This window comes from Salvelinus sp. IW2-2015, linkage group LG13 (assembly GCF_002910315.2).
Source record: "Salvelinus sp. IW2-2015 linkage group LG13, ASM291031v2, whole genome shotgun sequence".
In the NCBI taxonomy this organism is placed as follows: Eukaryota; Metazoa; Chordata; class Actinopteri; order Salmoniformes; family Salmonidae; genus Salvelinus; species Salvelinus sp. IW2-2015.
Genome location: NC_036853.1, coordinates 46,457,730 through 46,483,359, shown reverse-complemented (window position 1 = coordinate 46,483,359; position 25,630 = coordinate 46,457,730). Strand labels below are relative to the sequence as shown.

Below are 25,630 nucleotides of genomic sequence, written 5' to 3'. Positions count from 1 at the left end.
AACCAGTAAGAATTCCGGCTCTCACAGACCTGTTAGGTTTTCTTTAAGAAGCCTCCTGTTCTCCACTCATTACCTGTATTAACTGCACCTGTTTGAACTCGTTACCTGTATAAAAACACCTGTCACACACTCAATCAAACAGACTCCACCTCTCCACAATGGCCAAGACCAGAGAGGCTGTGTAAGGACATCAGGGATAAAATTGTAGACCTGCAGCAAGGCTGGGATGGGCTACGGACAATAGGCAAGCAGCTGGTAGAAGCACAACTGTTTGCGGCAATTATTAGAAAATTAAAGAAGTTCAAGATGACGGTCAATCACCTCGGCCTGGGGCTCCATGCAGATCTCACCTCGTGGGGCATCAATGATCATGAGGAAGGTGAGGGATCAGCTCAAAACTACACGGCAGTACCTGGTCAATGACCTGAAGAGAGCTGGGACCCAGTCTCAAAGAAAACATTAGTAACACACTACGCCGTCATGGATTAAAAATCCTGCAGGCACGCAAGGTCCCCCTGCTCAAGCCAGCGCATGTCCAGGTGCCGCTCTGAAGTTGCCAATGACCATCTGGATGATCAAGAGTAGGAATGGGAGAAGGTAATGGGTCTGATGAGACAAAAATAGAGCTTTTTGGTCTAAACTCCACTCGCCATGTTTGGAGGAAGAAGAAGGATGAGTACACCCAAGAACACACCATCCCAACCGTGAAGCATGGAGGTGGAAACATCATTTTTTGGGGATGCTTTTCTGCAAAGGGGACAGGATGACTGCACCGTATTGAGGGGAGGATGGATGGGCCATGTATCACGAGATCTTGGCCAACAACCTCCTTCCCTCAGTAAGGAGCATTGAAGATGGGTCGTGGCTGGGTCTTCCAGCATGACAAACGACCTGAAAGACACAGCCAGGGCAACTAAGGAGTGGCTCCGAGAAGCGCATCTCAAGGTCCTGGAGTGGCCTAGCCAGTCTCCAGACCTGAACCCAAATAGAAAATCTTTGGAGGGAGCTGAAAGTCCGTATGCCCAGCGACAGCCCCGAAACCTGAAGGATCGGAGAAGGTCTGGTAGGAGGAGTGGGCCAAAATCCTGCTGCAGGTTGTGCAAACCCGGTCAAGAAACTACAGGAAACGTATGATCTCTGTAATTGCAAACAAAGGTTTCTGTACCAAATATTAAGTTCTGCTTTTGCGATGTATCAAATACTTATGTCATGCAATAAAATGCAAATTAATTACTTACAAATCATACAATGTGATTTTCTGGATTTTTGTTTTAGATTCTGTATCTCTCACAGTTGAAGTGTACCTAATGTACAAATTACAGACCTCTACATGCTTTGTAAGTAGGAAAACCTGCAAAATCGTCAGTGTATCAAATACTTGTTCTCCCACGGTATGTCCTGGATACTAGGAAGCTTGGCCACAGTGATGTACTGGGCCGTATGCACTACCCCCTACCTTTACTGTCAGATTTTTATTTGTGATTTTATTTCACCTTTATTTAACCAGGTAAGCCAGTTGAGAACAAGTTCTCATTGACAACTGCGACCTGGCCAAGATAAAGCGAAGAGCGGCGACACAAACAACAACACAGAGTTACACATGGAATAAACAAGGTACAGTTAATAACACAATAGAAAAAAAAGAAGTCTAATATACAGTGTGTGCAAATGGCGTGAGGAGGTAGGGCAATAAATAGGCATAGTAGCGAAGTAATTACAATTTAGCAATTAAACACTGGAGTGATAGATGAGCAGATGGAGATGTTGCAAGTAAGAAATCTGGTGTGCAAAAGAGCAGAAAAGTAAATCAAAATATGGGGATGAGTAGGTAGATTTGGGTGGGCTATCTACAGATGGGGCTATGTACAGCTGCAGCGATGGTTAGCTGCTCAGATAGCTGATTTTTAAAGTTAGTGAGGGAATATAAGTCTCAGCTTCAGCGATTTTTTGCATTCGTTCCAGTCATTGGTAGCAGAGAAACTGGAAGGAAAGGCAGCCAAAGGAGATGTTGGCTTTAGGGATGACCAGTGAGATATACCTGCTGGAGCGCGTGCTACAGGTGGGTGTTGTCATCGTGACCAGTGAGCTGAGATAAGGCGGAGCTTTACCTAGCATAGACTTACAGATGACCTGGAGCCAGTGGGTCTGGCGACGAATATGTAGCAGGGCCAGCCGACTAGAGCATACAGGTCGCAGTGGTGGGTGGTATAAGGGGCTTTGGTGACAAACCGGATGGCACTGGTGATAGACTGCTCCAGTTTGCTGTGAGTAGGGTATTGGAAGCTATCTTGTAGATGACATCGACGAGTCGATGATCGGTAGGATAGTCAGTTTTACGAGGGTATTGTTTGGCGGCGTGAGTGAAGGAGGCTTTGTTTGCGAATAGGAAGCCGATTCTAGTCATTTTGGATTGGAGATGTTTATATGAGTCTGGAAGGAGAGTTTACAGTTAGCCAGACACCTAGGTATTTGTAGTTTGTCCACATATTCTAAGTCAGAACCGTCCAGCAGTAGTGATGCTAGTCGGGCGGGTGCGGGCAGCGAACGGTTAAAAAGCATACATTTGGTTTTACTAGTGTTTAAGAGCAGTTGGAGGCCACGGAAGGAGTGTTGTATGGCATTGAAGCTCGTTTGGAGGTTAGTTAACACGGTGGTCCAAAGAAGGGCCAGAATGTATCAGAATGGTGTCGTCTGCGTAGAGGTGGATCAGGGAATCACCCCGCAGCAAGAGCAACATCGTTGATATATACAGAGAAAGGAAGTCGGCCGAGAATTGAACCCTGGTGGTACCCCATAGAGACTGCCAGAGGTCCGGACAACAGGCCCTCCGATTTGAACACACTGAACTCTGTCTGATAAGTAGTTGGTTGAAACCAGGCGAGGCAGTCATTTGAGAAACCAAGGCTGTTGAGTCTGCCAATAAGAATACAGTGATTGACAGAGTCGAAAGCCTTAGCCAGGTCGATGAAGACGGCTGCACAGTACTGTCTTTTATCGATTGCGGTTACGATATCGTTTAGTACCTTGAGTGTGGCTGAGGTACACCCGTGACCAGCTRGAAAACCGGATTGCACAGCGGAGAAGCCAAGCAGTTGCCATACCAGGTGGTGATYCAACCAGTCAGGATGCTCTCGATGGTGCAGCTGTAGAACTTTTTGAGGATCTGGGGACCCATGCCAAACCTTTTCAGTCTCATGAGGGGGAAAAGGTGTTCACAACTTTCTTGGGGTGTTTGGACCATGATAGTTTGTTGGCGATGTGGACACCAAGGAACTTGAAACTCTCGACCCGCTCCACTTGTTAATGTGGGCCCTCCTTTTCCTATAGTCCACGATCAGCTCCTTTGTCTTGCTCACATTGAGAGAGAGGTTGTTGTCCTGGCACTACACTGCCAGGTCTCTGACCTCCTCCCTATAGGCTGTCTCATTGTTGTCGGTGATCAGGCCTACCACTGTTGTGTCGTCAGCAAACTTAAGGATGGTGTTGGAGTCGTGCTTGGCCACGCAGTCGTGGGTGAACAGGGAGTACAGGAGGGGACTAAGCACGCACCCCTGAGGGGACCTAATGTTGAGGATCAGCTTGGCAGATGTGTTGTTGCTTACCCTTACCACCTGGGGGCGGCCTGTCAGGAAGTCCAGGATCCAGTTGCTGAGGGAGGTGTTTAGTCCCAGGGTCCTCAGCTTAGTGATGAGCTTTGCGGGCACTATGGTATTGAACGCTGAGCTGTAGGCAATGAACAGCATTCTCACATACACTACCGTTCAAAAGTTTGGGGTCACATTTTTTGTCCATTAAAATAACATKAAATTGATCAGAAAAACAGTTTAGACATTGTTAATGTTGTAAATGACTATTGTTGCTGGAAACTTTTTTTATGGAATATCTACAAAGGCGTACAGAGGCCCATTATCAGCAACCATCACTCCTGTGTTCCAATGGCATGTTGTGTTAGCTAATCCAAGTTTATCATTTTAAAAGGCTAATTGAAACTCCTCTCAGCCTCACATGAAGACACTGGCACCACAAAGAAAATTCTGATCAGCACCTCAACTTGGTCAACCAACCCCTGTACCTGTCTCTTATACACATCTAGATGTGTATAAGAGACAGGCTTTGCGGGCACTATGGTATTGAACGCTGAGCTGTAGGCAATGAACAGCATTCTCACATACACTACCGTTCAAAAGTTTGGGGTCACATTTTTTGTCCATTAAAATAACATAAAATTGATCAGAAAAACAGTTTAGACATTGTTAATGTTGTAAATGACTATGGTTGCTGGAAACTTTTTTTATGGAATATCTACAAAGGCGTACAGAGGCCCATTATCAGCAACCATCACTCCTGTGTTCCAATGGCATGTTGTGTTAGCTAATCCAAGTTTATCATTTTAAAAGGCTAATTGAAACTCCTCTCAGCCTCACATGAAGACACTGGCACCACAAAGAAAATTCTGATCAGCACCTCAACTTGGTCAAACAACCCCCACACCTCCACTGGAAGCCTCCTGAGGACAGCCTGTGTAATCAGATTTACACAGTGTGCTCCACAATGCACATAGATGGCTATGGGCTGCTGCCTCCTCACAATTGCCTGTGCACCTGTAACGGCTTGTCCCTGACTTGCTACATGCCGCACCGAACTAACAATTTTCATCAAGCAATGCTGTGCGTCCTCCTGCTGTTTACCCCACGCGCTGGATAACTGGGCACTGATTGGATTTAGCTMGTGTGCTGTTACAGTTACAAAGTGGCGGTGGGTTTGGCAGTTTGATGTYCTGTGAATTTTACAATGGCTTTTCTCCGGTTCCTAAATACTGCACTAATGAAGGCAGCATCCGCTCTTTGGCCAAAAGATGGCTCCTTTTATTGATGGATTATAATGTAGCCAGGGGAACTTGCTAAACCGTTTCCCTTGAAACGTCAACACTGTTGGCAAGAGTTTGCAGTTCTATAAATTGTGGGTGTGGTTGATATGGTTTTGTGCCGTCACTGAGGTAACTGGACAATGCTGTGCCACTGTCCCCTATACTGGTTTTTGTATGGTTTTTGTATAAATGCTGAAAATAAGGTCTGTGGTAAAGACAAGCTTAGGAGATCTTTTTTTGTTTTGTTGTATGAGATAATCTTCATAAGCTAAAGTTACTTTTTGTGAAATTGGAATAATTTATATAATTTTTAAAACCATATAAAGACTTCATAATTCATAGGTTTTGAAAATCACAATTTTTCATCCTACATTGTGATGTCACGGAGAAGCATTTTTTCCGACTTTCTTCATATGTTTTTAACCACAAAGCATAGAAATGTGCTGTTTTCACATACTGTATGTAGACCCTGGTATGGTGCTGGAGATAATGAARATGAGGTTGAAAAGTGGCCGAATTGCCCTTTAATCATTAATGGGGAAAAACACAAAACGCAATATCAGCGTCTAGAGGCAACGGGGAACTTCACCCTATTCTGTGAATTCAGTGTGATGAAATATTCATCATAATAGAAATGTAATCAATAGAGCCTGACACAATCAGTCCCTATTCTATATGACATGTAATAATGTCATACTTGTTCTAGAGAATGCATTTCTAACTCAGCATTATGTAACATAAGACAAATTCAACTCCATCTTTCATCGAATCAGATGGCTTATACATCACAAAACCATTTGATGTTGCCAATAATTTAAATTATTATTTCATTGGCAAAGTGGGCAATTATATTCATGCATAAAAAAACAAATAATGAAAGAAAAGCAGTGTAATTTTGAATTTTGTAAAGTTAGTGTGGGAGAGGTGGAAAKATTATTGTTAACYATCATTAACCTCCTGGCATTGACAACTTAGATGGAAAGTTACTGAGGATGGTAGCTGACTCTATAGCCACTCCTATCTGTCATATTTTTAATCTGAGCCTAGAGGAAAGTCTTTGTCCTCAGGCCTGGAGGGAAGCCAAAGTAATTCCGCGACCCAAGAGTGGTAAAGCAGCCTTTACTGGTTCCAACAGCAGACCTTTCAGCTTGCTGCCAGCTCTTAGCAAACTGTTGGAAAAGATTGTTTGACCAAATACAATGCTATTTCTCTGAAAACAAATTAACAACAGACTTTCAGCATGCTTATAGAGAAGGGCACTCAACATGTARTGCACGGACACAAATGACTGATGATTGGTTGAAAGAAAAAGATTATAAGAAGATTGTGGAAGCTGTACTGTTAGATTTCAATGCAGCCTTTGATATTATTGACCAAAACTTGAGTGCTATGGCTTTTCAACCCCTGCCATATCGTAGATTCAGAGCATCTATCTAATAGAACTCAAAGGGTTTTCTTTAATGGAAGCGTTGTCACGCCTTGACCATAGTTTGCTGTGTATGTTTCTATGTTTTGTTTGGTCAGGGTGTGATCTGAGTGGGCATTCTATGTTGTTTGTCTAGTTTGTCTATTTCTATGTGTTTGGCCTGATATGGTTCTCAATCGGAGGCAGGTGTTTGTCGTTGTCTCTGATTGGGAGCCATATTTAGGTAGCCTGTTTTGTATTGTGGTTTGTGAGTGATTGTTCCTGTTACTGTGTTCCTGTGTTTTGTGGTGTCACTTTACGGGACTGTTTCGTCTTCGTTTGTTTATTTGGCCAGTAATAAACTGTTCCTGAACATCTCTAAAACTAAGAGCATTGTATTTGGTACAAATAATTCCTTAAGTGCTAGACCTCAGCTGAATCTGGTAATGAATGGTGTGACTTGAACAAGTTGAGGAGACTAAATTACTTGCGTTACCTTAGATTGTAAACTGTCATGGTCAAAACATATAGATTCAATGGTTGCAAAGATGAGGAGAGGTCTAGCCATAATAAAGAGATGCTCTGCTTTTTTGACACCACACTCCAAAAAAGCAAGTTCTGCAGGCTCTAGTTTTATCTAATCTTGATTATTGTCCAGTCGTGTTGTCCAGTGTGGCAAGGAAAGACCTAGTTATACTGCTGCTGCGGCATGCGGCAGAACAGAGCGGCATGTTTTGCTCTTAATTGTAATCAGAGGGCTGATATAAATACTATGCATGCCAGTCTCTCTTGGCTAAGAGTTGAGGAGAGACTGACTGCATCACTTCTTCTTTTTATAAGAAACATTAATGTGTTAAAAATCCCAAACTGTTTGCATAGTCAATTTACACACCGCTCTGACACACACACTTATCCCACCAGACATGCCACCAGGGGTCTTTTCATAGTCCCCAAATCCAGAACAAATTCAAGAAAACGTGCATTATTATATAGACCCCGTATTGCATGGAACTTCCTTCCATCTCATAATGCTACAAATAAACAGCAAACCTGGTTTCAAAAACAGATAAAGCAACACCTCACGGCACAACGCCTCTCCCCTATTTGACCTAGATAGTTTGTGTGTATGCATTGATACGTAGACAATGTGTTCCCTTTTAAAAATGTATGTAGTTCTGTCCTTGAGCTGTTCTTGTCAAGTGATGTTATGTCATTCTGTATTTTGTTTCATGTTTTGTGTGGACCACAGGAAGAGAAGCTGCTGCTTTTGCACCAGCTAATGGAGATCCTAATAAAATACCAATACAGGGTCAAACCCAGACAATGTTGGGCCAGTTGTGTGCCGCCCTATGGGACTCACAATCACGGCCAGTTGTGATACTGGATTTGAACCAGGGTGTCTGTAGTGACGCCTCTAGCACTGAGATGCAGTGCCTTAGACCGCTAAGCCACTCGGGAGCCCCAAAATAGAATACTACATACACTTGTTGTCACTATACAGCTGAGGGCGTGTCACAGTTTACAGAAGCAATGCTTCAGGCCTCCAGTAAAACACTGAAATACATTCAAGGGGCTGAATTTAATCAAACATGCARTGCAAGGAAAATCACATATTGTGCTTCAATGACACAGATACTTTACACTGAGTAGACAAAACAAMAAGAACACCTGCTCTTTCCAGGACATAGACTGACCAGGTGAATCCAGGCGAAAGCTATGATCCATTATTGATGATCCCTTGTTAAATCCACTTCAATATGGGGGAAATTAAGGGGAGGAGACAGGTTAAAGAAGGATTTTCAAGCCTTGAGACATGGATTGTGTTTGTGTGCCATTCAGAGGGTGAATGGGCAAGACAGAAAATGTAAGTGCCTTTGAACGGGGTATGGTCGTAGGTGCCAGGCCGCACCGGTTTGTGTGAAGAACTGCAACGCTGCAAGTTTTTTCGCTCTCYACAGTTTCCTGTGTATCAAGAATGGTCCACCGCAAAGTACATCCAGCCAACTTGACACAACTTTTGGAAGCACTGGAGTCAACATGGGCCAGCATCCCTGTGGAACGCTTTCAACACCTTGTAGAGTCCATCCCCCGACAGATTGAGCTTGTTCTAAGGGGCATAGTGGGCAAGGGGGGTGCAKCTCAATATTAGGAAGGTGTTTCTAATGTTTGGAATACACTGTGTATATTTCCCTCCTATGAGAGTAGGTTTCATTGAATTCCAGCTGTATGTACAATACAACCATATTGAACATAATTCTCATATATAATGCACTCACTGTAGAACTTTGAGATTTTTTCAATTAAAATTATGTTATGTTTTATTCATACCACAAGGCATAACAAATAAATCAGTGTATGACATGAACATTTGTCTCTTTACAGGGAAACCGGAATGGACATTTCGATCATGAGCATGGGAGGAAGTGCTTGACTGGCTACCAATCCACATCGCTCCGGCCAAACGGCACAGCCATTAACGTTTCTTCTCCACGTTGAGACTGGATATGCTTCCTCCCCGACGACATTCAAACCGGTTCTGATTGGTCCCAGAAACCGATGGGTTGGTCCAGAGCCGATCTACACGAATCACGAATCAGGTCGTTTTGAAGTAAGCACAAAGGACTTCTAGGATAGCAGGTTCAGACTGATGTATGGAGAGATTGTTAGAGCAGCGGAATTAAATGAATGATGAGTCGTCAGGCAAGGGAGCTGCTAGGGGGGGTCTGACATCACCACACAAATGTCATCATCATGACCAGATAATAAATGAATTGGAAAATAAAGAAAGTGACCTCAGTTTATTCTATGGGAGTTTCCAATGGCTCACACATTACAAAAACACCACACTATAATACAAAGCGTATAGCCCAATAGACATTCGATAACAACAAAAAATACATCAAATTCAAGTTCACAAAATATGACACATCTCTAGGTCTGAGAACTTTACATTCCATAGCCCTTGTTTGATCTAGAACAATAACACAGTATTGGTACACCAAAAGTAATGCTGTCTTCAAATGCTCCTTGAAAAGGTGAAAGGTCAGAGATGATAGTTCACAACTCGTGAACTCGGGTATCAAAATCATCTCAGACTTTCCCACAACAAGGATGGTCATTTAAGGGGTTATTTCAGAGTGGAAACCTTCCTGTGGTAAATGTAAAGTGGAACTACAACAATTCACTGAAAAAAGGTACAGGATATCACCCAGGCCCCCTCACAATTAGCTCCAAAACTCTAAGGTGAATTCATAGGAATGTAAAACTACAGCACTTCAACGTTTATTTCATCATCTTCTGCCGAGTAAAGTCCATTTGTGTCTCAAATGGCACCCTACTCCCTATATAGGGCACTACATTTGACTAGGGTTTGACCAGGGTTCATAGGACTAATATAGTGCACTATATTATAGGGGATAGGGTGCTATTTGGGACACAGCCTGACTCCTGTCAGCTGTGAAAGTTCTCACACCTGCTGCTTCACAATAACCACTGAGAGACTGTTAGATAGGGCACTCTTGCTGTCTATCCACTGACAACATGGCTGGAAAAGTAGTGATGCTGCTGTGTGTGATGCTCCTCGTCGCCTTTGCAGGTCAAGTACAACTGTTTTCTGTGTGATATCTTGGGGTTTAATAAAGTTTATTGAATTTAATTAAATACTCAAAGAAAGCATTGATTGAACCGTGGAGTATTTCAGTAACTATGGGAAAAGCTTGATTCTGCCACCTGCTGGAGTCGAGGGACTATGAAACTATGTTGAAACTATTATGGCTAAGTGGCCAGATGATATACCAGTTTTAATGTACAGTACATGAGATGATGGTTAAATGAGTATGATGTTATCTAAACCTCCATGGTCTGGCATTGTAATAACATTCTTGAGGTGATTTGAAAAAACATTGTAACATACTATTTGTTTTCTTCAGGCGCAGAAGAAGAGAACTCTGGACTTTACAGAAAGGTAAGGCTGATCTTGACATGTCTAATGTAAATGCTGCTTCGTAAACCAAACCTGGTGTGAATTCAGCTTGGGGTAAAGTTTCCCCTAGGTACAGATTAAGGATCAGCTTCCCCTRCCCCAATCATAACCTTAACCATTAGCGGGGAAAACACAAATCCCAAGATCAGCATCTAGGGACAATTTCACTCTAGTCTGTGAATTCAGTCTCATGAAACATTCAGAAAGTGTCAGCAGATAGAAGTGTAATCAATAGAGCCTGACACAGTCGACCCCTATTCCACATGACATGCAATCATATCGTTCATACTTGTTCTACACAATGCATTTCTAACTCAGTATTTTGTAACATTACACTCTCCTGACTGCCCATGCTCTTGGTCTTAACAGTAATGTGATATTGTTTTGCAGCCATCTTGTGTTGATATGGTGGAGATCCTAGCTTGCCCTATGAACTTGGCTCCTGTGTGTGGCTCCGATGGCAACACCTACCCCAACGAGTGTGCACTCTGTGTCCAGAGACAGTGAGTACTGTACCGACCTGGGTTAAAGTATTATTTGAAATCATTTCAGATACTTAAACTGGGCTTGATTGAGCTTGCCTGGCACAATGGAACCAATAGACTAGTTCTAAAATGGCTAACCCTGCCCATCAGGCATTCCAGACAAGTTGAAACACACAAAAAGTATTTGAATGATGTCCCTGGTACACAGCTGCTCCTTTCTCACAGCCCTGTCCAACCATATCACTATAAAGCTGAGAGAGTCCGTTTACAGGAACAACACTCAACACCTCCAGGTAAACACTGAAATCAAACCAGTATTTCAGGAAAATCCACCTTCTGTAGGCTCCTACAATGTAATGTTGTGGCCACTAAAGTGCTTCTGGAACCACGTTTCCATCCACAGTTTATGTGAGTAAAGTCATACCTTATATTTGAAAAATAAGCATGACAGCTGTGATGGAAACAGGTAGTTTAGGTAACATTTTATAAATGCCGACAAATAGGCCTAATTTGTTGGACATGGTGGGTTCTTTTTGTGTCGGTATAATGAATTATGCGAGAAATGGTGGTGGAAATGCCATTAAGCACAAATATTGATATAATAACCATAATATCAYAGTAAACTTGAAGTCGCACGATGATATGGTGTGTGGTCCTCCCACTACAACTCTGGAAAGCATGTAGATTATTAGGCWACAGATTAAATAAATGATGATGAACATCACAGGGTGGTGAAAGTACAAGATGACCTTGATGCTCCTTTCCAATACATATCGAGGGTCTTATTTTGGTGACATGATGATCAATGCTTGACTGCCGTTTGACAAACAAAAATATTCTCCTTATGTAGACTAGCTGCGAGCTGTTGTCTAGAGCGCAGGTGCCAAGACCAGAGTAGGTACAGTTGCTATTCAACGCAATAGTTTTTGTGACATAACTATCGGTAGATTTGAAAATGCGATGGAAACACATTGAACTTTAGATCTTTATTCGGTACATGAAAATTTAAGCGAAAAAGTACATTTTGTGTGCGCTACGTCATCAAGCACTGAATTTGATCTGACACAGGTCCGTTTGGTGGAAACACACCACTGGTGGGAAAATGTGCTTATTTTATTTTTGTGGACTTTAGAATCTGTCTCCAATTGGATGGAAACCTAGATAATGACACAAAGATACTACGGATATAGGATCTTAATTTGAGCCAGTTTGCTACAGCAGGAAAAAAAATCCTGCAGCAACAGGAAATGTGAATTATTATGTGGATTATAATGAATGGATATTTTTGTATGGGTTAGCACATTTTTCGTTACGGAAAATCAAGTCTGAAATTTCTAAATTGAAATTACAAACTTTAGAAGCCTTTTTAAAACTCAAATACACTACACGTTTGCATTTCCTGCTGTGCAAGAAAATTCTCAGCAACAAAAGAGTGATCAAATTAAGACTCTATGAGAGCAGGTTTCGTTGAATTCCGTTTAAATGTACAATACAACCATATTGAACATAATTCATACCCAACAACATAATAAATAAATTATGGCATGAACATTCCTTTCTCTACAGGGAAACCAGAATGGACATCTTAGTCATGAAGGAGGAGAGCTGCTAGGTGGATCTGACATCACCAAACAAATGACATCATCATGACCAGATAATAAATKAATTGGCAAATAAAGAAGAGGTCTCTGTCATTTTATTTTGAACAGTTGAACATTTTGTTATTGTTTTTGGGGAGTTTCCCATGGCTCACACAGTAGCCACACTATAATAGRCCAATAACTAAAAAAGACTAAATTAAAGTTCAGATTTTCACACAGAAAATAAGGAGCAAAGGCAACACATTCGATCAACAACAATATCAAAAAGCATCTCTGAAACCTTTACATTCCATAGCCATTGCTTGATGTACACTAGTGTAGAGCAAAAATACAGTATTTGTAAACCTAAAGTTTGCTCRCTGAAAAGGTGAAAGGTCAGAGATGAAACGTCACAACTTGGGTATCAAAATCCTCTCAGACTTTCCCAATTGTAATTGGAACTTGGAGGGGGGTTATTTCAGAGTTGGGACCTTGTTTCTCCGAGTTGCGGCGAAAGCAGTTGAAGGCAGCACTACACAAAGCTCTGCCAATTGGGCCACTCGAGGGACAAAAGTGCCAAGTGGATATCATGACACCTCCTCAAAGATTCATGCTAAGTCATGTTAAGCATCCCTCGTACTGTTCTGGGAAGTTTTCTTGACCTCATTCCAGGTGGTTCCTGCCTTCTTCACAGGGCCGGATTTACAAACGGGCACGCAGGGCTCTGCTTGTTCATCTCTTCCTCATTCATCCTTTGTCCATGTCTTCTTCATCTTCGGGTGGTATCCCCACGTCTACTGTAATATTTGTGAACAGGTCATGCTTTTCAACTGCGACAACTTCGTACTCGAGAGAGTTGAGGCCATCGGTATCCATCGTCTTTAACGTGTGAGTTATTCTCTTGAACCTGCAGGGCAAAATAATAATKTGTCATCAACATTTGGAGTATAGTTGGGGGACGGGTGGTAGTTTAAAACTTGAGGGGGAACTTGGTGAACGCGGTTGTTCTAAAGCTTTACCTCTGAGGATTGTCGTTGTTATTTATGTCTCTTTCGTGACGGATCATCCGGCATTTTCCGACTTCGCCGTCCGGACGAGAGATGGGCATTTTTCTGTCATTCATCCTACGGAAATCAGACCAGTGATAGGAATTTGATTAAAATGATTTTAAAAAGGGGGGGGAAATCACCCTTTTTTTAAAACAAAACGCATCCTCTCCAGCACCCCCGCAATGTCAACATAATGTGACAACGGCAGGTTTCTATGTTTTGTAGTCAAAAAGATAAGTGATCAGTGATAAGGGAAAGATGTGTTTCCGATGACGTTATCCGGAGACACTGATAACATCATCCAGTGTGCAGCATGTGATTTTATGAGCAGGCAAACGTAAGTAAGATCAAGAGTTACGATGTGCTACATGTCTATGAGGTTAAACGTTTTCTGACCTGTTGAAAATGTCGTCATCTTCACCACCCCACCCCCAGTAGTTGTTGGGAAAGCCGTTGATTTTCATGATCTGCTCTTTACTCAACGATGAGACACCGCCAAAGTACTGATTATAGGGCAACCTATGGAGGAGACGAAGACAATCAAATATACAGATATACTGGAAATACTAGCAGCTGTGATGGCCGAGTGGTTGAGGCGTTGGACGTGACGGGCTCTCCCTTGGTGGTCCACTGTAGCTCAGTGAGTAGAGTATGGAGCTTGCAATGTCAGAATAGTGGGTTTGATACTTGGGGCCAATAAAATGTATGCATGCATGACTAAGTCACTTTGGATAAAATTGTTTGCTAAATGTCATACGTTATGATATATTATAGTTTCCTGTTCTGTCGTGCTGTGCCTCCGAAGGTAGGAATTGAAGAAGTGTTAGGGATGTATCCAATCCGTAGCGCTAAAGTTCTGCGTTGGAGCCAGAGTTACATTTAAAAGAAATGTTCCRGTGTTAGTGGAGACTATATTCACGSTAAACACCGCATATGTCGGTTCTATCGAAAATACCTTGTGCGATTTAAATGCAAATCTCGAACGCTTCAGCGAAACAGATTGAATCGAGCCCTTAGAGTCCTTTTCCCCTTGGTAATACTGTAGGTATGAGGAAACATTAACAACCACTCTGGCATTTACCATGGTCATTACAACGAGTCAGCAGTTAAACATTTAAAGTGATAGTTCACTCCAAAATAAAGGTTATTGGTTGAGGTCTACACCGTACTGTGGCACTGCGATAGGACTTGACACGTACTTGAAGCCAAACTTGTCCATGGAGACAGACAGGTGTCTGGGCTGGCTGAAGCATTTGTAGGTGTTGCGGTCATTCATGGGGATGATGTCCACGTCACTGAACACAAAGCAGTCGTAGTCATACTCTTTCAGGGCCTCAGCATAGCCAATGTTCATCAGCTTGGCCCTGTTGAACGTGTTGTCTCCATCCTAATGAAGGTAAAAGGCATCCTCAAGATGAAGATTAAACATCTTACTGTAAACCAATCAAATGTATTTATAAAGCACTTTTTAATTCAGCAGATGTCACGAAGTGCTATACAGAAACCCAGCCTAAAACCCCAAACAGCAAGCAATCCAGGTGTAGAAGCACAGTGGCTAGGAAAAACTCCCTAAAAAAGCAGGAACCTAGGAAGAAACCTAGAGCGGAACCAGGCTCTACGTCATTTAAGGGCCAGTTTTCTGGAAACACATTAGGCCTAATTCTGGTCTTAATAGCATGTTGAATGGAGAATCTCCATTGTAATCGCTATTTAGTCCAGGATTAGGCTTAATCTGTTTCCCGGAAACAGGCCCTAAGTGTTTCATTCAAGTGTTTAAATGTTAGTGTTAAATTTAAGTTTTACATTTCCAAATGTGTGTTGTACTGTACCTGATTGATAACATAGACGCCATAGTCTAGCTGTTGGCGCTGAAGGATGGGATGGAGGTAGTAGAGCCAGAACTTGAGGTGCTCGTCACGATGGCGGAAGGGGATGATTAGAGCAACCTTCTGGAGGGCGACGCAGTCATGTGGTTTGTAGCGACCTCCTTCCTGCAGACCTGGGTTCTCCTTCCTCACTGTGTCCAAGCTGACAGGCGTAGAGAACTCAACCCTGAGAGGCCCAACTGCAGATCAGGAGAAAAGTTACATTAAAGTAACTTAAAATCTATTCATGTGGCGACTTGATGCCTTTAGAAATGGTATCAGTACTTATTGGTATTGATAGAGAATTTCATTTATTGTTTTCCATGTTACCATGTACCTAGAAGTGGAGAGGGATCTGGGCATTTCTTTAATTCTTGGGTTTTGGTCTCTGTAGTTTCTGTAAAATCAAATATTAAATTGGTTCAGGTGTTGGACAAAAGAAAATGTTAATAAAATGATGCCTTGCAAAAGTATTATTTAATCCCCTTGGATTTCTTCAAATTTGATTGTGTTACAAAATGGGATTCAAATGGATTTAATCGGCATTTGTTGTCAATAATGTACACAAAATACTCTGTAATGTCAAAGTGGAAGACATATTTTATATTTTTTAAGATAAAATATAGTTGTTGCATCAGTATTCAGACCCTTTGTTTAGCCAAGCCTAAATTAGTTCAGGAGTAAAATGTGGCTTAACAAATCACATAATAAGTTACACGGACTCACAATTTCTGTTGGTGTCCATTTTGAAAGTGCTGAACGAAAGACCTGCTGAACGAAAGGCCTACCTTGTCGCAGCTCGTTTGCTTGCACTTGTTGTGTTAATGATAAATGTTAATGATAAATGAACAAACAATGAATTTACTGAACATAAATGTAATAATGTTTGTGTATGGTTCATGATTATTGGAGAATGCAGTTGTTATCGACTTACACAAGTCCACAAGGAGTCAGTAGAAACTTTCTTTATTCAAGCAAGTCAGCCATATCAGGTGTAGCAGTGGTAAGGATTCACTCCATGGTGGCACAGAACGCTCTGCTGTTGGGACAGCTTTATGTAGTCCCTAACAGTTTGTGGGCACTGTTTGTCACCGTTATAGTGCAATTAATGTACTGTTTAGTGTTGTGTTGTGTAGTGGCTTTGCTGGCATGCATAAAAAAAAATGGTTGAGTTTGCCCCACCATAATTTCCATGCTAAAATCGCCACTGCGTATTTGTACATTTTGAAGTAATAAAGTGTTGATTCTTTGAAGTGAAGTGTTTAAACTTGTTTTAATTGTTAAACCGTTATTCAAAATGAACAAGTGTCTAATGAACTAATGTTGATTAATCACATATTACAATCCTGCAATAAAGAGGGGAAGGGGTTCTGTCTGTAATGTGTCTGTGTGTCTGTTCTCAAATGAACATTTCCTTCGTGTCTAGCTGTAAGATCTCCAGTCTGTTTTATTTGACTGTCACTCTGTCTCAGTATATCAGCTATCTGAATCCATTTTGCAGCTTATCACAGGCTTACAGTATGATGGCATTACTGGCCTTATGGTCAGCTGTCATCAGAAGCAGAGAATAGCAACAGTGCATTCGGAAAGTATTCAGACCCGTTGACTTTTTCCACATTTTGTTARGTTACTGCCTTATTCTGAAATAGATTAAGTCATTTTTTCCCCTTATCAGTCTACACACATTACCCCATAATGACAAAGCAAAAACAGGTTTTTAGAAATCTTTGCAAAATGTATTAAAAATTAAAAACAGAAATATCACATTTACATAAGTATTCAGACCCTTTACTCAGTACTTTGTTGAAGCACCTTTGGCAGCGATTACAGCCTCGAGTCTTCTTGGGTATGACGCTACAAGCTTGGCACACCTGTATTTGGGGAGTTTCTCCCATTCTTCTCTGCATATCCTCCCAAGCTCTTGTCAGGTTGGATGGGAAGCTTCGCTGCAAAGTTATTTTCAGGTCTCCAGAGATTCGATCGAGTTCAAGTCCGGGCTTTGGCTGGGCCACTCAAGGACATTCAGAGACTTGTCCCTTGGCCACTCCTGCATTGTCTTGGCTGTTTGATTAGGGTCATTGTTCTGTTGGAAGGTGAACCTTCGCCCCAATCTGAGGTCCTGAGTGCTCTGGAGCAGGTTTTCATCAAGGATCTCTCTGTACTTTGCTCTGTTTACCTTTCCCTCGATCCTGACTAGTTTCCCAGTCCCTGCCTCTGAAAAACATCCCCACAGCAGGATGCTGCCACCACCAAAGTTCACTGTAGGGATGGTGCCAGGTTTCCTCCAGACGTMGCTCTTGGCATTCAGGCCAAAGAGTTCAATCTTGGTTTCATCAGACTAGAGAATTTTGTTTCTCAAGGTCTGAGAGTCCTTTAGGTARCTTTTGGCAAACTCCAAGCTGGCTGTCATGTGCCTTTTACTGAGGAGTGARTTCTGTCTGGCCACTCTACCATAAAGGCTTGATTGGTGGAGTGCTGCAGAGAWGGTTGTCCTTCTGGAAGGTTCTCCCATCTCCARAGAGGAACTCTGGAGCTCTGTCAGAGTAACCATTGTGTCACGTTCTGACCCTAGTTCTTGTGTTATTTCTTTGTTTTAGTTGGTCAGGACGAGTTGGGTGGGTTATCTATGTTTTGTGTTTRTTTGTTGTGTTTTTCGTTTGGCCTGATATGGTTCTCAATCAGAGGCAGGTGWTAGTCATTGTCTSTGATTGGGAACCATATTTAGGTAGCCTGTTTTCTGTTGTGTTTTGTTGGTGGTTGTCTTCTGTGTCTGTGTGTTCCACATGGAACTGTTTCGGTTTAGTTCYTTCTCTTTATTGTTTTGTATTTTCAGTGTTCAGTTTTTGTTCTATTAAAATTCATCATGAACACTTACCACGCTGCGCATTGGTTCTCCGATCCTTGTTACTCTTCATCCTCAGAGGAGGAAGAGGAAAGCCGTTACACATTGGGATCTTGGTCACCTCCCTGAGCAAGATCCTTCTCCCCCGATTGCTCAGTTTGGCCGGGCGAACAGCTCTAGGAAGAGTCTTGGTTCCAAACTTCTTCCATTTAAGAATGTTGGAGGCCACTGTGTTCTTGMGGASSTTCAATGCTGCAGACATTTTTTGGTACCCTTCACCAGATTTGTGGCTCGACACAATCCTGTCTCGGAGTTCTACGGACAATTCCTTCGACCTCATGGCTTGMTTTTTTCTCTGACATGCACTGTCAACTGTGGGATCTTATATAGACAAGTGTGTGCCTTTCCAAATCATGTCCAATCAATTGATATGTTGACTCTCATAGCAAAGTATCTGAATGTTTATGTAAATAAGGTATTTCTGTTTRTATTTTTTATACATTTTCAAAAATGTCTAAAAACCTGTTTTCACTTTGTCATTATGGGGTATTGTGTGTAGATTGATGAGGATTTTTTTTTTGTTGAATTAGGCTGTAACGTAACAAAATGTGGAAAAAGGGAAGGGGTATGAATACTTTCTGTGTGCACTGTACATCTTGTTCTTGCCCTCTGAAGGGACACCATTTAAGAAATATAACGCTTAATGAAAGCTAATGATCAAATCATTTCATCAACAATAGCCTTTTAGCTTACTATGCCACARATGTGCCATGAAATTACATAATTTAAAAAAATCTCTAGCTTATTGTCAAATGTCTTCAGTCTTCAGTGACCTTATTTTTAAAACATAATCATAGTAGTGTCCGAAAATTCATATATTTACATATATTTAGAAGTTATACAGTACATTACTTACCATTTTCTTTCGTTAGTTGTTCTTTCCCTAAGTCTGACTCCAAGTGGATACCTCTATAATCGACTCCTGATTTTGTTAATCCTTCTTCACTTTGGGAATCCTTCAAACTGGACAGCAAAGCATTCCTACTCGATTTAGTAACATTTGAGTATCTCAACTGATACCAGAAATATACTGAGAAAGATAAGAGACATAAAAGCACAAGGCTGCAGAATATTTTTCTCAGCATCTCACCGCTGTGTCCCGTGAATCACAGGCTACAACACAAAAGTTTACTGGTAACGAGCTTCCCCACCACACACATTGGTGCGCTCAACCTGCCTGGCCAGTTTTTCTGCCAACATTTGACTCAGATTACAAAACAACGATTGACCAACCTTATGTCTTTTGTTAGGCACTTTAACATCATATAAAAACCAACCTATTGACAAGCATCTGAACAAACCTGACAGTATCGGTATCTTGCCTTCTTAGTTTCTAGCAGCACCAGCCACCACTGGGCTATGGTAGAGTGAAAATGATTTGATTAATTKTTTTCCTGTATTTGATTTACTGTGGATATGGATTGATATGGAATAAACATGACTATGTGCCAGAAGACGCAGACAGATGGATTCCCTTTTGAGGAAGGGAACATGAGTTAACCAAGTATGTTTAAGTAACATATTTATTTAAGTAAATGTCACATGTSTCACGTTCATCGTAATGATGAGACCAAGGCGTGGTATGCGTACATTCCTTTTACTGAATGAACCACTTAACAAAACCAACGAAACGTGAAGCTGTGAAGCTATACGACTAGTGCAGACAGGCAACTATACATAGACAAGATCCCACAACATAAACGAGGAAAATGGCTACCTAAATATGATCCCCAATCAGAGACAACGATAAACAGCTGTCTCTGATTGGGAACCATATCAGGCCAACATAAACATACAAAACCCCTAGACATACAACACCCCTAGACATACAAAACCCTTGACATGCAAAAACCCTAGACATACAAACTAGCTTATCCACCCTAGTCACACCCTGACCTAACCAAAATATATAGAAAAACAGAGATATCTAATGTCAGGGCGTGACAACATGTTAGTCTATCCTTTGTAACTACAGTGCCTTCAGAAAGTATTCACACCCCTTGAATTCTTCCACATTTTTTTGTGTTACAGCCTGAATTTAAAATGGATTAAATTTAGATTTTATGTCAGTGGCCTACAAACAATACCCCATAATGTCAAAGTGAAATTAGGTTGTTAYACATTTTTACAATTTATAAAAAATAAAAAGCTTATGTCTTCACTCAATAACTATTCAAACCCTTTGTTATAGCAAGCCTAAATAAGTTCAGGAGTAAAACTGTGCTTAACAAGTCACATAATATGTTGCATGGTCTCACTGTGTGCAACAATTGTGTTTAATATGATTTTTAAATGACTTACCTTATCTTTGTACCCCACACTCAATTATCTATAAAGTCCCTCTGTCGAGCAGTGAATTTCAAACACAGAATCAACCACAACGACCAGGGAGGTTTTCCAATGTTTTCCAATATATATAGTACCAGTCAAAAGTTGGGACACACCTACTCATTCAATGTTTTTCTTTATTTTTACTATTTTCTACATTGTAGTATAATAGTGAAGACATCAAAACTATGAAATAACACATATGGAACCATGTAGTAACCCCCAAAATTGTTAATCAAATCAAAATATATTTTATATTCTTCAAAGTAGCCACCCTTTGCCTTGATGACAGCTTTGTACACTCTTGGCGTTCTCTTAACCAGCTTTACCTGGAATGCTTTTCTGACAGTCTTGAAGGAGTTCCCACATATGCTGAGCACTTGTTGGCTGCTTTTCTTTCACTCTGCGGTCCAACTCATCCCAAACCATCTCAATTGGGTTGAGGTCGGGTGATTGTGGAGGCCAGGTCATCTGATGCAGCACTACATCCCTATCCTTCTTGGTCAAATAGCCCTTACAGAGCCTGGACGTGTGTTGGGTCATTGTCCTGTTGAAAAACAAATGATAGTCCCACTAAGCGCAAACCAGATGGGATGGCATATCACTGCAGAATAGTGTGGTAGCCATGCTGGTTAAGTATGCCTTGAATTCTAAATAAATCACAGACAGTGTCACCGGCAAAGCACCCCCCACACCATCACACCTCCTCCTCCATGCTTCACGGTGGGAACAACACATGCGGAGATCATCCGTTCACCTACTCTGCGTCTCACAAAGACACGMCAGTTGGAACCAGAAATCTCAAATTTGGACTCATCAGACCAAAGGACAGATTTCCACCAGTCTAATGTCCATTGTTCATGTTTCTTGGCCCAATCAAGTCTCTTCTTATTATTGTTGTCCTTTCATAGTGGTTTCTTTGCAGCAATTTGACCACGAAGGCCTGATTAATGCAGTCTCATCTGAACAGTTGATGTTAAGATGTGTCTGTTACTCTGTGAAGCATTTATTTGAGCTGCAATCTGAGGTTCAGTTAATGCTAATGAACGTATCCTCTGCAGCAGATTTAACTATGGGTCTTCCTTTCCTGTGGCGGTCCTCATGAAAGCCAGTTTCATCATAGTGCTTGATGTTTTTTGCAACTGCACTTGAAGAAACTTTAAAAGATCTTGACATTTTCCGCATTGACTGACCTTCATGTTTTAATGTAATGATGGACCGTCGTTTCTTTTTTCTTATTTGAGCTGGTCTTGCCATAATATGGACTTGGTATTTTACCTAATAGGGCTATCTTCTGTATACCACCCCTACCTTGTCACAACACAACTGATTGGCTCAAACACAAATTAACTTTTAACAAGGCACACCTGTTAATTGAAATGCATTCCAGGTGACTGACTACCTCATGAAGCTGGTTGAGAGAATGCCAAGAGTGTGCAAAGCTGTCATCAAGGCAAAGGGTGGCTACTTTGAAGAATCTCAAATATAAATATATTTTGATTTGTTTAACACTTTTTTGGGTTACTACATGATACCATATGTGTTATTTCACAGATTTGACGTCTTCACTATTATTCTACAATGTAGAACATAGTGAAAATAAAGAAAACCCATTGAATGAGTAGGTGTGTCCAAACTTTTGACTTGTACTGTATATATTTTGAAAGCAGACATTGATTATCTCTTTGAGCAGGGTGAAGTTATTAATTACTCTTTGGATGGTGTATCAACACACCCAGTCACTACAAAGATACAGGTGTCCTTCCTAACTCAGTTGCCAGAGAGGAAGACTGCTCAGTGGTTTCACCTTGACTCATCTGGTGACTTTAAAACAGTTACAAAGTTTAATGGCTGTGATAGGAGAAAAACTGAGGATGGATCAACAACATTGGACTTACTCCACAACACTAACCCAAATGACAGAGTATATCGAATGCACTCAACCGTCAAAACACTGCTTCCTCAAAAGAAAACCTTTTTGTTTCTTACTGTTCCGCAAAGCACTGTTGAAAATATCCCGTACAATAATTCCTTTTACAGTGAGGACGAGTGACTAGCTTGGTAATGATAAACTCACAGGAAAATAAACTATCCTTTGGAGGGAGAAAACCAATGGGATCGATTCCCTTGAGGTTATCTGTTACTGCGCTCTCTGTTGACAGTGCCATTGCACGGTAACATGTCAGTCAATAAGGGAGCACAAGGTGCCACTTGTGTAGTTTGGCGTTTGGGGTCAAAGGTACGTCACATGACTGCAACTAGGAAACGGGGCTTTGAGAGCTATCAGTAGATAGTACTTTCTGTTATCGCTTTTAAGAACTATCTTTTATGTTACTCCCTTGCTCGTTGAAAGTGGTTCCGACACGATAAGAAGCAACATGTGAGTGCAATTCAAATTTTGGCTAACTACTGTATCAGTTATAAAGGGATGCTTGATAACTGTAAATCTGTACATCTTACTCACTCGTTCATGGAAGAAATGTATTATTCAGTCTGAAAGTCAACTTTCCTTTTTTAATTGTTTATTAATTTTTGTCTTGAAGGGGCTCTCCTAACCAGACCTGTGACAGTGGTGTATCCATGGACCTCTTCTTGCACTATTCTCTCGTTCTATCGGTAAGGGGTCTCTGTGTCCCCATACAATCAATCAATCAAATTTCAATCAAATTTATTTTATATAGCCCTTCGTACATCAGCTAATATCTCGAAGTGCTGTACAGAAACCCAGCCTAAAACCCCAAACAGCAAGCAATGCAGGTGTAGAAGCACGGCGGCTAGGAAAAACTCCCTAGAAAGGCCAAAACCTAGGAAGAAACCTAGAGAGGAACCAGGCTATGAGGGGTGGGCAGTTCCTCTTCTGGCTGTGCCGGGTGGAGATTATAACAGAACATGGCCAAGATGTTCAAATGTTCATAATGACCAGCATGGTCAAATAATAATAATCACAGAAGTTATCGAGGGTGTAGCAAGTCAGCACCTCAGGAGTAAATGTCAGTTGGCTTTTCATAGCCGATCATTAAGAGTATCTCTACCGCTCCTGCGGTCTCTAGAGAGTTGAAAACAGCAGGTCTGGGACAGGTAGCACGTCCGGTGGAGAGGTCAGGGTTCCATAGCCACAGGCAGAACAGTTGAAACTGGAACAGCAGCAAGGCCAGGTGGACTGGGGACAGCAAGGAGTCATCATGCCCGGTAGTCCTGACGCATGGTCCTAGGGCTCAGGTCCTCCGAGAGAGAGTTAGAAAGAGAGAAGGAGAGAATTAGAGAGAGCATACTTAAATTCACACAGGACACCGGATAAGACAGGAGAAGTACTCCAGATATAACAAACTGACCCTAGCCCCCCGACACATAAACTACTGCAGCATAAATACTGGAGGCTGAGACAGGAGGGGTCAGGAGACACTGTGGCCCCATTTGATGATACCCCCGGACAGGGCCAAACAGGAAGGATATAACCCCACCCACTTTGCCAAAGCACAGCCCCCGCACCACTAGAGGGATATCTTCAACCACCAACTTACAATCCTGAGACAAGGCCGAGTATAGCCCACAAAGAGCTCCGCCACGGCACAAACCAAGTGGGGCTCCAACCCAGACAGGAAGATCACGTTAGTGACTCAACCCACTCAAGTGACGCACCCCTCCTAGGGACGGCATGAAAGAGCACCAGTAAGCCAGTGACTCAGCCCCTGTAATAGGGTTAGAGGCAGAGAATCCCAGTGGAGAGAGGGGAACCGGCCAGGCAGAGACAGCAAGGGCGGTTCGTTGCTCCAGACTTTCCGTTCACCTTCACACTCCTGGGCAGACTACACTCAATCATATGACCTACTGAAGAGATAAGTCTTCAGTAAAGACTTAAAGGTTGAGACCGAGTCTGCGTCTCTCACATGGGTAGGCAGACCATTCCATAAAAATGGAGATCTATAGGAGAAAGCCCGCCTCCAGCTGTTTGCTTAGAAATTCTAGGGACAATTAGGAGGCCTGCGTCTTGTGACCGTAGCGTACGTGTAGGTATGTACGGCAGGACCAACTCGGAAAGATAGGTAGGAGCAAGCCCATGTAACGCTTTGTAGGTTAACAGTAAAACCTTGAAATCAGCCCTTGCCTTAACAGGAAGCCAGTGTAAGGAAGCTAGCACTGGAGTAATATGATCAAATTTCTTGGTTCTAGTCAGGATTCTAGCAGCCGTATTTAGCACTAACTGAAGTTTATTTAGTGCTTTATCCGGGTAGCCGGAAAGTAGAGCATTGCAGTAGTCTAACCTAGAAGTAACAAAAGCATGGATGAATTTTTCTGCATCATTTTTGGACAGAAAATTTCAGATTTTTGCAATGTTACGTAGATGGAAATAAGCTGTCCTTGAAACAGTCTTGATATGTTCGTCAAAAGAGAGATCAGGGTCCAGAGTAACGCCGAGGTCCTTCACAGTTTTATTTGAGACAACTTTACAACCATCAAGATTAATTGTAAGATTTAACAGAAGATCTCGTTGTTTCTTGGGACCTAGAACAAGCCTCTCTGTTTTGTCCGAGTTTAAAAGTAGAACGTTTTCAGCCATCCACTTCCTTATGTRTGAAACACAGGCTTCTAGCGAGGGCAATTTTGGGGCTTCACCATGTTTCATTGAAATGTACAGCTGTGTGTCATCCGCATAGCAGTGAAAGTTAACATTATGTTTTCAAATGACATCCCCAAGAGGTAAAATATATAGTGAAAACAATAGTGGTCCTAAAACGGAACCTTGAGGAACACCGAAATGTACAGTTGATTTGTCAGAGGACAAACCATTCACAGAGACAAACTGATATCTTTCCGACAGATAAGATCTAAACCAGGCCAGAACTTGTCCGTGTAGACCAATACAGTACATTAACATCCAGGTAATACTTTACTTGACACCTAGCGTCATAACACGTTATGATACAGTCATAACTATGTCATAACAGCTGACATAACTTGTCATAACCTGTCATAATATGATCATAACACTGTCATGACAAATATATTTACCCCTGTTGTGACATATATTGCGTTATTTTGTGGCTGATTGTGACACCTACATAAGAGTGTCAAAACCCACATTTATTCAAATGTGTTTTTTCCCTGCAAAGAAGTTTCCTTACGTTTGAAAGTTTGTTTCTTATCCTTTGTTGTTGTATTGAATTCC

At 41.7% G+C, this 25,630-nt stretch overlaps 2 protein-coding genes across 2 annotated transcripts; one reads left to right on the top strand and one right to left on the bottom strand.

The window, feature by feature from the left end:
* The first annotated feature begins 9,755 nt into the window (after positions 1 to 9,755).
* On the top strand, positions 9,756 to 12,420 carry spink4 (serine peptidase inhibitor, Kazal type 4). The gene is made up of 4 exons (XM_023998461.3): positions 9,756 to 9,867; positions 10,202 to 10,236; positions 10,645 to 10,757; positions 12,306 to 12,420. Exons 1-4 carry the CDS (start codon positions 9,813 to 9,815, stop codon positions 12,349 to 12,351), a joined length of 249 nt encoding a protein of 82 aa, XP_023854229.1. The 5' UTR covers positions 9,756 to 9,812; the 3' UTR covers positions 12,352 to 12,420.
* LOC111971604 (beta-1,4-galactosyltransferase 1) lies at positions 12,418 to 20,519 on the bottom strand. Its single transcript, XM_023998459.3, has 7 exons — positions 18,992 to 20,519; positions 15,571 to 15,630; positions 15,198 to 15,433; positions 14,568 to 14,755; positions 13,765 to 13,887; positions 13,339 to 13,443; positions 12,418 to 13,226 (listed from the first exon to the last, which is right to left on the bottom strand). Exons 1-7 carry the CDS (start codon positions 19,218 to 19,220, stop codon positions 13,067 to 13,069), a joined length of 1,101 nt encoding a protein of 366 aa, XP_023854227.2. The 5' UTR covers positions 19,221 to 20,519; the 3' UTR covers positions 12,418 to 13,066.
* Between the last annotated feature and the right edge of the window lie 5,111 nt (positions 20,520 to 25,630).